The 12,330-nt window shown below is 39.4% G+C and overlaps 1 protein-coding gene across 5 annotated transcripts in view; it reads left to right on the top strand.

Annotated features, from left to right (window-relative positions):
* The window catches only part of FAM20B (FAM20B glycosaminoglycan xylosylkinase), a 49,374-nt gene that overhangs the window by 31,787 nt on the left and 5,257 nt on the right, over nucleotides 1–12,330 (top strand). For all 5 annotated transcript variants that reach the window (XM_081299958.1, XM_081299955.1, XM_081299959.1 and 2 more), the window contains 2 exons: nucleotides 6,908–7,079; nucleotides 11,426–11,617. In XM_081299958.1, the coding sequence (XP_081156084.1) occupies nucleotides 6,908–7,079; nucleotides 11,426–11,617 (364 nt within the window). The remainder of the gene's footprint in view (nucleotides 1–6,907; nucleotides 7,080–11,425; nucleotides 11,618–12,330) is intronic.

Raw genomic sequence — 12,330 nt, 5'->3', positions numbered from 1 at the left:
GCTTCCCCACCACTCATTTCTTGGTAACCATTGGTCTTTTTATTGTCTTCATAATTTTTCCTTTTCCCAAATGTCCTCCAGTTCTGTTCATGCTGCCACAAATGACAGAAAATTTCATTCTTTTTTATGGCTAAATGGTATTATTTCCTGATGGTAGAAATGTGGTTCTACCTACCTTTTGTGACTTCATGAACAGATAAATTTTCTTTATCTGTTCATCCATCTGTAGGTACCTGGGTTGATTGTCATGGCTATTGTGAATAGTGCTGTAATAAGCATAGGAGTGTAGAATGCACTTGGGACTGTTGGGGTAAATTCATATGCAGTAAGAGACGGGGACATGATGGAAAGATTTGAGATAAGAATTGGAATGGAAAGAATTTGATGAACATTTTGGCCAGGAAAGGTAGTTGAGCAAAAGACAAAATTAAGAATGACTTCTAGTGAATAACGAAGCTGTTAATTACATAATTCATATACTGAAAGAAGCCAACTTAAGGAGGTAGAGCAGAGGAAAAGAGTGCATTTAAATTTTGGGTATTTTGTTTCCTTGCCGGGACATCCAGGAGTACATGTTGACTAGTCATTCCGGAGAAAAGTCTGGGTTGAAGTATAGTTTTCATTATCAAAGTGGGTAGTTGACCCAAAGAAAGCATGGAAATTGAAGTGATCAGAAAATCAGTTTCAAAAGTTTAGCATGTCCAGGAAGTAGTTTAAAGTCTTGGAGCCTCAGGCTCATGAAGTCACAAAAGGTAGGTAGAACCACATTTCTACCATCAGAAATAATAAATAGCTGGCATTGATTGGTCTCTGACAGTGTCAGGCCTATGCTGCGTTCTGCTGTGGATTATTTCATTTGCCTTCATAGTCTGACAGTGGAGGAACTGTTATCTCCATTTTACAAAGGATGTGTAGAAAAATGAAATTATATGCCCAGAGTCTTTCAGTTTCCTGACTAAACTAGTTTTTATTTTATGGACTGGGGGTGTTGCTCAGTGATAGAGCATTTGCCTAGCATGAGACCCTGGGTTGATCCCAGCACCAAAAAAGAAGTTGTTGTTGATATTTTTAACTCCAGAAACCTGACCTAGAACCTCTTAAACCAATATGCCACACTCCAAGTTATGATTCTTTTTTAAAATTATTTATATTTTAGTTGTAGTTGGACACAATACCTTTGTTTTATTTACTTATTTTTATGTGGTGCTGAGGATTCAACCTGGAGCCTTGCACACACTAGGTGAGCATTCTACCACTGAGCCTCAAGTATTAAAAAGATTACAGGTCTGGGATTGTGGCTCAGTGGTAGAGTGCTTGCCAAGCATGTGTGAGGCACTGGGTTTGATCCTCAGCACCACATAAAAATAAATAAAAACAAAGGTATTGTGTCCGTGTACAACTAAAAAAATTAAAAAAAAAAAAAAGGGACTACAGTGCAAGTTTTCCTTGCATACATCCAGTTCTTTTTCCTTCCTCCCAATGGTGACCTCCATTAGTAATTTGTATGGTTTTTTTGTATAAAATATGAATATATTTATGATTAACTCATTTTTATACAACATGGCACATTAGTAGTTCTTTATCTTATTCTTCTTACTTAATATCTTTAAAATCTTTTCATATTACATGTGAAAAGCTTCCTAATTCTTCTGTTGTTTCACCAACTAAAGTGTTCCATTTTATGGATCTACCATAATTTCTATTTAACTAGTCTATTAATGGGCTTACATGTTATTCCAGTTTTCTGTTATTTTAAGAGCTTTCTAGGGGCTAGGGTTGTGGCTCAGTGGTAGAGCGTTTGCCTCGCACATGTGAGGCACTGGGTTCAATCCTCAGCATCACATAAAAATAAATAAGCAAAATAAAGATATTGTGCCCATGTATAATTTAAAAAAAAAAAAAGAGGCGGGGGCTGGGGTTGTGGCTCAGTGGTAGAGCACTCACCTAGAACGTGTGAGGCCCTGGGTTCGATCCTCAGTATCACATAAAAATAAATAAACAAAGGTATTGTGTACAACTAAGAAATAAAGGAAGGGGGGAAAAAGAGCTTTCTAGCAGTTATTTTTCCTATGGTCTTTAAAATTTTCATGTATGGTTACACTCTGAAAGATTTACTGATATTCCTGATTCAATTATATTTATAAATTTATGTTTTTTAAACAATTTTTTAATTGTTGATGGATCTTTATTTTATTTTTATGTGGTGCTGAGGATCTAACACAGTGCCTCATACATGCTAGGCAAGTGCTCCACCACTGTGCTACAACCCCAGCCCAAATTTGTTATTTTTATAATTTTTAAACATTCTAAATGTGATACTTTTTAAACAGATCAAATCTTCTTTATCTGAAAAGGTTTTTAAGGTGAAGGAAAACGATATATTCAGCTTTGCAGGTGGATACTTGGTTGATTCATTTCTGTTTGCTATGTACTCTGCTGGAAGTTAGAAATACAAATAACTATGAATGTTGTTTGTCTCCTAAAGGATACACCCACATAATAATGTTATTAAAAGAATAGATGAGGACTGGGGTGTGGCTCAGTGGTAGGGCAATTTCCTAGTATGTGTAAGGCACTGGGTTCAACTCTCAGCACCACGTTTAAATAAATGAATAAAATAAAGGTCCATCAACAACTAAAATTTTATATATAAATAACTCTTTCAAAAGGGTTGGTCTCATTATTTAAAAAAAAGAATAGATGAGGCTTTTGAGGTATAGAAGGTTGGTATATTTGATGGCTATTTTTCATGGAGATGAGGGTGGGCAGAGGAAATATTAACTTTAAACTTTATTTTGAAACAATTTTAGGCTTACATAAAAGTAGTAGAAATAGTTTAGAGTCACTCAGATCCCTCATTTAACATTTCTGAACCATTTGAGAATAGGTTGCAGACATGAGTGCCCATTACTCCATTGGATGCTTCCTTAAAACTTGGACACTCTCCAACATAACCACATTCAGCCATCAAAATCAAGAGATTAAAAATGACACAATATCACCATGTAATCTATGAACTCTATTCAGATTTTTCCAGTTGTTTCTGGAATGTTCTGTATAAATCCAAAATTCATTCTGGCATCACATGTTATGGTCAATTACTTCTTTTTAGCCTCCATCAAGCTTTCTCTCTTTTTTTTTTTAACACCTTTATTTTTATTTGGTGCTGAGGATTGAACTCAGGGCCTCACATGTGCTAGGCAAGCGCTCAATTACTGAGCTACAGCCCCAGCCCAACTCCATCAGTCTTTAACAATTATTTATTCTCCTAAGTTTTCATGAACTTAAAGTGTCTCAATCTGGGTTTATCTAATATCTACTCATGATTTAAAAATTTTGGCAAAATACCAGAGAGATGATATGTGTGCTAAGGTACATGATACAGATTTTTTGATAAGTCCCATTTCTGGTGATAACAACTTTTATCACTTGTTCAAGATGATGGGTTTTGAAGTGCAGGATTTCTCCAGTATAAAGTTAATAAGTATTTGTATTTACTAATGAGTACGTTTATAGGGAAATACCTTAGAGCTATGTAAATATCCCATGCCTTATCAAATGTTCACCCACCAGTTTTAGCATTTATTGACAATTTTTGTCTGAATTATTATGATAGTTGCCAAATGGCAATTTTCTAATTCTGTCTTGCTTCTCTATTGTCATTCTGTTGTAGGGTAGACCTTTGCAACACTCCCCTCCCCACCCATATACACACATTTCTTTAGTCATGTCACTATGAATTTACAGATTTAATTTACCCAGTTATGATTTATTAGTATTTAATTTTTATTTTGATGTTCAGACTGCCCCAGATTTGGCCAGAGGTAGCCCCTAAAACTAGCTCCTGTGTGCTTTTGGAATAGTTCATCTTTCTCTGAGCATTTCCTTACAACTGGCATGTTGTTCCTTGCTCCTACCTTGGAGACAGCTAATGTAGAATGGTCTTTAGAAACCAATATGTGGTTGTGCTCATTACTACCTAGTATCATTATTTTGGGGTTCTTTTGAAGTATAGACATAGGAAATGTATGTATGCATGTACACACACAGATATATACACATACATACATGACGTTTTATGCTTCTATGTATGTGTTAAAACCATTGAGGGCTGAGGTTGTGGCTCACCGGTAGAGTGCTTGCTTAGCACATGTGAGGCCCTGGGATCGATCCTCAGACCACATAAAAATAAAAGATATTGTGTCCAACTACAACTAGAGAAATAAGTATTAAAAAGGAAAACGTCAATTGAAACCTGTAGGTCCAATTCTAATTCATGATGGAGTTTATTCTGGCCATCTCCTTTTCTGTGTATTTAACTTCCTTCTCCCTCTGTGAGAAACCTGGTTCCAGTTGTCCTTGGTCTATTTACTTGTTTCCTCAACTACTTACCCCCAACCCATGTTACCAAACTAAGCATGTTCCCTCTCTCCCTTTCCTGGGCACACTGGCCAAAACTTCAGTCCTGCTACAGAGGAGAACATTTTCTGTAATCAAAATTAGTTAAGATATGAAAATAACATCGATAAATCAATTGTGTTTCTATAAATCGATGATGAATCAACTGAAAGAGAAATTAGGAAAGCTATCACATTCACAATAGCCTCAAAGAAAATAAAATATTTGGGATTCAGTCTAACAAAAGAGGTGAAAGACCTCTACAAACTATAGAACACTAAAGAAAAAAATTGAAGAAGCATTAGAAGATGGAAAGATCTCCTATGTTCTTGGATAGGCAGAATTAATATTGTCAATATGGCCATACTTCCAAAAGCACTGTATAGATTCAATGCACTTCCTATTAAGGTTCTGATAACATTCTTCATAGAAATAGAAAAGGCAGTCATAAAATTTATTTGGAAAAATAAGAGGCCCATAATAGCCAAAGCAATCCTCAGCAAAAAAAAAGTGAAGCAGAGGGCATCACAATATTAGACCTTAAATTATACTACAGAGCTGTAGTAACAAAAATGGCATGGTATTGGCACCAAAACAGACATGAAGACCAATGATACAGAATAGAAGACAGACAAATCCACATAAATATAGTTATCTCATACTAGACAAAGGCGCCATGAACATACCGGAGAAGATAGCCTCTTCAACAAATGATGCTGGGAAAACTGGAAATCCTTATGTAATAAATGATACTAGACCCTTATCGCTCACCCTGCACAAAACTCTAAAGTTGATCAAGGACCTAGGAATTAAACCAGAGACCCTGCATCTAGGAGAAGAAGAGGTAGGCTCAAATCGCCATCATGTTGGCTTAGGAACTGAATTCCTCAATAAGATTCCTAAAGTGCAAGAAGTAAAGTCAAGAGTCAATAAATGGGTTTTTAAGTCCTTTAAGTATATGATTTTTATCAAACTAAAAAGCTTCTTCATAGCAAAAGAAACAAAAGTATAGAAAGAGGGAGCCTACAGAATGGGAGAAAATCTTTGCCACCTGCACCTCAGAGAATTAATCTCCAGGATATATAAAGAACTCAAAAAAACCAATAACCCAGTCAATAAATGGATAAAAGAACTGAACAGACACTTCACATAAGAAATATGAATGACCAACAAATACATGAAAAACTGTTCAACATCACTAGCAATTAGAGAAATGCAAATTAAAACTACACTAAGATTTTATCTCCAGTTAGAATGGAAATTCTCAAGAATATAAGCAACAATAAATGTTGGGGAGGATGTGGGGGAAAAGGTATATTCATACATTAGTAATGAGACTGCAAATTGGTGCAACCACTCTGGAAAGCAATATGGAGATTACTCAGAAAACTTGGAATGGAACCACCATTTGACTTATTTATCCTACTCCTCAGCATATACTTAAAGGACTTAAAAGCAGCATACTATAATGATGTGGCCACATCAATGTTCATAGAGTTCAATTCGCAATGCTAAGCTATGGAGCCAGCCTAGGTGCCTTTCAACGGATGATTGGATAAAGAAAATTACATATATACGATGAAATATTACTTACCACAAAGCAGAATGAAATTATGGCATTTGCCAGTAAATGGCTGGAACTGTAGACTATCATGTTAAGTTAAATAAGCCAATCCCCAAAAAACCAAGGCTGAATGTTCTCTCGGATATGCAGATGCTTACACACGATAAGGGGGCTGGAGGGAAGAATAGAAGTTGATTGGATTAGACAAAGGGGGGATAAAGGGAAGGGAGGGGAGATGGGAATGGGAAAGACAGTAGAATGAATCAGACATAATTTTCCTGTGTTTGTATATGAATACACTACCAGTGTAACTGTACATCGTGTACAACTAAAGAATGGGAAGATATTATATTCCATGTATGTATGGTATGTCAAAATACATTCTACTGTCATGTATAACTACAAAGAACAAAAAAAAATTTTAATTAGTTCAGGAAAATAATAAGGTGGTATTTGACTCTTGGGAGTGAAACTAGGTAAAAAGAACAGGATGAAAGGGAGAGGAGCGGGTTGAGGGAGAAGCTTGGTTTGTTTGTTTGGTACTAGGGATTGAACCCAGGGATGCTTTACCACTGAGCTATATCCCCAGTTCTTCCCCAGTCCTACTTATATTTTTATTTGGAGACAGAATGTCACCAAGTTGCTGAGGCTGGCCTGAAACTTGTTATCCTCCTGCCTCGGTCTCTCAAGTTGCTAGGATTACAGACAGGTGTGCGCTGCTACACCAGATGGCAGTTTACCTTTTAGTATAAATCCTTCTGGACCTTGTAAAGTTTTATACCGTATGCTTTTCTTATCTATTCAAAAAAATGTGTAAAATATATTAAGTTCAGGATCTTTGCTGTCTGTGTCCTCTTAGCTGATTTTTTTTCCCCATTATTTAGGGAAGAATTTAGAATCTTTTGTTTTTTCCTTAAGTGTATATGACTCCTTTCTGTCCTTTAGGAAACAATACTTGTTTCTATGGGAAGTGCTATTACTGCCGAGAAACAGAGCCAGCTTGTGCAGATGGAGACACAATGGAGGGATCTGTCACGCTTTGGCTTCCAGATGTGTGGCCTCTGCAGAAACACCGACACCCCTGGGGCAGGACTTACCGAGAAGGCAAATTGGCCAGGTAAATGCTTCTCTGAGCCACAGCTTAATTCTCCCCTGTGCCTGGCCAGGTGCCAATCCTGCATAGGAGCCAGTCATTCTGTCCAAGAGTTTAAAAAGAAAAAAGAACTGTCAGGTTAAGGGCAGAAGGCAATGACAGTGTTTCAATAATAGCTTGTGTCCTTATGACAAAAACCTGAGATAAATCAACAGTTAAAAGAAGGAAAGGTGTATTTTGGCCCTTATTTTAAATATTTGTTACTTTTTATATAGATCATAATTATTCATGGTTACTTGGCCACATTGCTTTGGGCCTGTGGTGACACAGTACCTCATATTAAAAGTAGATGGCAGGAGAGAACACTCACCTCAAGGAAGCCCAGAAGCAAAGGGGGCGGGGAGGCTGGGGTCCCAATGGCTCTTCCAGTGCACACCCTCAGTGGCTTAACTTCTCGGCCCCATCCCCTACAGGTTATACCACCTCCCAGTAGCTCTCCACGTTGGCAACCAAACCTTCAACACATGGCCTTTGGGGAACATTTGAGATCCAAACTATAACATTCTTCTCCTGGCCCTGAAAGGCTGTGTCCATCTCACGGTGAAAAGTGCATTCAGTCCATTTCCAGGAATCCCTGAAGTCTTAACTATTTTAGCATTGCTGAAAAGCCCAAGTCCAAAGTCTGTCTGAGATTCAAGGCAAATTCTTAGCTTAAAAAAAACAAGTAATACACTTCCAGATCAGTGGCACAGAGTAAACATTTCCATTCTAAAAGAGAGAAATAGAAAAATAACAAGAAGGAATCAGAACAAAGCATGACCAAACTCCCAGCAGCACAAACATTAAATTGTTTAGCTCCATGTCTGGCATCTGGGGCACACAGTGGCATGAGGTCTAGCTTCAATAGACTTGGGCAGCCCCACCCTTACAGCTTTGCCGCACAGCCCACCTGGCCTCTCTTCAAAGCATGATCATTGCCTTCAGCTTCAGCGGGCATTCCCTATTCCTGGTATCTTTGCCCTCCCCACCTCATTTTTTTGCCAAACTGTTTTACTGTTTACTGTAGTAAAGTACAACAAATAATGTACAGACCGTGAAAAACATAATGGAGCCAACAAACATCCATCCCCCCTCCCCTGCAGCCAGTACAACAAAACAAAGCAAACTAGAACATTTTCTTTTTTAAGATTTTAAGCAAGTGAGATAATGTGTCATTGTCAGGTGACTATAAAAGGCAGAAAATGGCCATCAAGCAGCAATGGATCCTTATAGAAGTACAATAAGCAGAAATAAAAACATTTTAATTGGTATAGACCCCCAAATATCTCATAGAACTAGAATCACCAGGAGCTGAGGGTGTAGCTCAGTGGCACAGCATGTGCCATGCATGAGACCCGAGTTCAATCCCCAGCACTACAAATAAACAAAAATAATCTTGGGCTGAGAATGTGGCTCAGTGGCACAGCACTTGCCTAGCATGTGTGAGGCCCTGGGTTTGATCCCTCGCACCATAAAATAAAGTTAAAAAAGATCTGGAATCACCATACTAATACATATTTTAGTACCTATTCAGAAAGCAGCAGAACACAAGTCTATAAGAACACTAAGTCACCTTTCCCGTTGCTTTCTTTTGCAGCACGCTTTGAAGTAACTATTACACAATATCACGGCAGTTCAGCAACTCTTAGTCTTTTTATATAGATCATAATTATTCATCAGAAGTAAATACTAGAAGAAATTTGAGGCTTCAATATAATTACCATGAGAAACATGGAAATTATTTTCTTATATGTTTTGAAAAGGGCAAAAGCTTCTCTCTGTTGTGCTGATCTTTCCCCAAATATCCATACCGGCCACTGAGTTGAGTGGTAGAATCCTGGGCCTCAGGCTTCAGAGGATACACTCCAGAGCAGAGAAAGAGTAAGCAATTGGCCACATTACAGAAGGACTTAGTATTTTTTTTTTTTTTTTTTACTTTTCAGAAGCATTCCAGTATTGTCTCTTCAGCTTTACCATGTGCTTGACAAAGCTTGCAATTCTGGCATTTTAATAACCTGTACCTACAACAAATCGTGGAATTCTGCCCCCCACATTGTCGTAGAGAAATGCCATTGTGTGAACATGAACTTTCCACATAATTTAAGACAAGTGCCTCAAGGGTGAGAGCCTGCTATAGACTGAGAGCCAACATTTGGCCACAAGTTTTAAGGAAAAAAATGTTTTGGGGGCAGGGAATTAAACCAAATGAAAACAAGAGCAGATCCCAAACCTCATAATTTATTTTACCTAAACAAAACAATCTGGCCCAATTTATACTCTAGGTTCATCACTGCAGATACAGTTTTGTGCTGCACTTAAAGTGCAACAGAGAGGAAGATCATTTTGGTGATTCTCCATGGCTTTTACAGACTCCTTTGTGATAAGCATGGTTATCCATTCACCGTTCAGTAGCAAAGGCAAGGACAATGGCATGGTGTGAGGGTGGTCCTTCTAAAGGCCATGCCTCCCATCAGCTGCTAGAACATCTCAAAGGCATCTGTATCTTCCATCTCCGGCTGAGCTGAAGTGTCATTCATTGCTTGCTTATCAAACCTGAATGTAACCAGACTTATGGACAGGTCTTTTCACAGGCCTTCATCAGCTTGCTCAACAGGCGTGTCCCTCTTAGTCTTGAACTGTGCCACTGAGCCACCCTCCCCCACCACTTTCAGGTTCATGTGTCATTCTCCATCTTCACTCCCTCCTTGGGCTTCTCCAACATGGCTTGGCAGCAGTGGAAGAGACAGCATGAAGCGCATGGGTCTTAGTCCCACCATTCTCTTGCTTATTCCTGGCATCTCTAATTTCCTGGGGTCTCCATTGAAGCTTCAGTTTCACTCTCATACCTTTGTGTATTCCCCTCTCAGGCTGTCCTTTGAAATTTGACTGTAACCCCCCAACTCTTAGATTCTGCATGCCTGCAAAATCTGAATCACTTATATGACACCACAGTCTGCCACTGCTCGAGCATTAGCCAGACCCACTTGATCTGTAGTTGCAGTGGCCTCTAAGTGCTTTGATGGCTGAACACAGAATGTTAGGGAAACAATTCCTTAGGCCCTGTGTGAGCAGGGAGCCCCAGCCCCAGCGGTCTCTTCTCAAATGAAAGGTTTATACTTTTTCATCCTTTTGTACCTGTGATTATTGGGGTCTGGCTGATTCCATCTTTTATATTCTTCAGGTACAAAGTACTTGGCTTCTTTTTAATGGCACTGATGTTTTCAGCATCTATACCCTCCTTGGCCTGCACTTTACACACTTTTCTGGACAAACTGCAAAATTAAGAAATCTTTTCCCTGCTTTTGGCTACCAGTTCTCACAGTAAAATTGGCTAAAAGCAGCCTGTAATGCCCATACTGCTCTCTAAATGCTTTGCTGCCTTGAAGTTTCCTTTGCCAGATAAACTAGTCTGTCACTTTGAACCCAGCTTCACACAAAGTCTTAGAGAATGAACAAAATGTAGACAAAGTTTTTACCAAAATTTTAACACAAGTGGCTTCTAGTCCAATTCCCAATACAGTCCTCGTTTCCCTCTGAAACCTTTACTTTCCTTTTGTCTGCCAACATTCTAGTCTTGTGAGTTTCTACCAGAATCTCCCATTAATCCCTGCTTTCAGCATTCCAAACTTTCTCTAGCCGGCTTCTCCACACTTTTCTAAACTCCTCTTGCAAACCAATTCCAAAGGTTTCTAAACCACATCATAAGGTGTAGTCACAGCAGCGACCCTACTTCTTGGTACCAGCTCTCCGTGTTAGTTTTCTTTCTTTTTTTTTTTTTAATATTTTTTTAGTTGTTGGCAAATCTTTATTTTATTTATTTATATGTGGTGCTGAGAATTGAACCCAGGGCTTACACATGCCAGACAAGCGCTCCACCACTGAGCCACAACCCCAGCTCCTCCGTGTTAGTTTTCAATCACTGTGACAAAATACCTAAGATAACAACTTGGAAAGAGGAGAAATTTATTCTGGCTTACAGTTTCAGAGCCATGATTCCATGCCATGGTTGCAGTTTCAGAGAGCATGGTTGGTTGGCTCCATTGCTTTTAGAACTGTGGGGAGGCAGAACATCATGATGGGGAGTGAGTTGTGAGGAAAACTGCTCACCTCATGGTAGCTGGGAAGCAAAAGAGTAAAAGGAGCTAGAGCCTCGACATCTCCTTTAAGGGCACACCCCTGATGCCCTGGCTTCCTTCCACCAGGCTCTGCCTCCTGATAGTGCCACAGACTGGTAACCAAGCTTTCAATACATGGCCTTTGGGGCCATGTATTGATAACAGCCTGATACATTGTTGGTACTCAGTAATTCTTGTGATGCTGCTTGCCATCAGGTGGGAGTATGATGAGAGCTACTGTGATGCTGTGAAGAAAACATCCCCATATGACTCAGGCCCACGCCTCTTGGACATCATTGACACCTCTGTCTTTGATTACCTGATTGGCAATGCTGACCGCCATCACTATGAGAGCTTTCAGGATGATGAAGGCGCTAGTATGCTCATCCTTCTTGATAATGCCAAAAGGTAAGGCCAGCAGGACTATCTTTTGTTCATTTCCAAGCATAAAAGGATATTTTCAAGCATATTGTGTTAGCTTTCCATCACTGTGACAGGCACCTGAGATAAATCAACTTCAGAGGAGGAAAAATCTATTTTTGCTCATGGTTTCAGAAAGGTTTGCTGGCTCTGTTGCTTTTGAGCCTGTGATGAGATAGAGCACTGTGGTGGGAACACATGTTGGAAAGAAGGTGCTTGTGACAGCTAGGAAGCAAAGAAACATAGAAAGGGGCTGGGGTCCCAATGTTGACCTCACTTCCTTCCATTACACCCTACCTCCTAATGCTCCTGACTCTCCAGCAGTGCTACAGGCCAGTTGGCATTCCTTTAGCATATGCACCCTTGCAGGCCACCTAGTCAGCTATTTTTGAAAAAATACTGGAGATAATTTAAAAGAGATAGGATTATTTTGGCTCACGGTATCATTCCATGGTCTTCATTCCTTCAGAACCTGTGGAGAGGCAGAACATCATGGGGAACCTGTGGTGGAGGGTAGCTGCTAACCTCACGGTATCTGGGAGGGAGGGAGTGACAGCCGGACAAGCACTGGGAACATCTCCAGTGACTACTTCCTTCAGCTGGGCCCCACCTCCTAAAGTTTCTATCACCTCCCAGGAGGACCACCAGCTAAACCAAGCCTTCAACCAGTGAGTTTTGGGGGAACATTTCAGATCCAACTA

This window comes from Spermophilus citellus, assembly GCF_964194105.1.
Source record: "Spermophilus citellus genome assembly, chromosome: 6".
Lineage (NCBI taxonomy): Eukaryota > Metazoa > Chordata > Mammalia > Rodentia > Sciuridae > Spermophilus > Spermophilus citellus.
The sequence above is the reverse complement of the archived record's forward strand: the minus strand, read 5'-3'. Positions and strand labels throughout refer to the sequence as shown.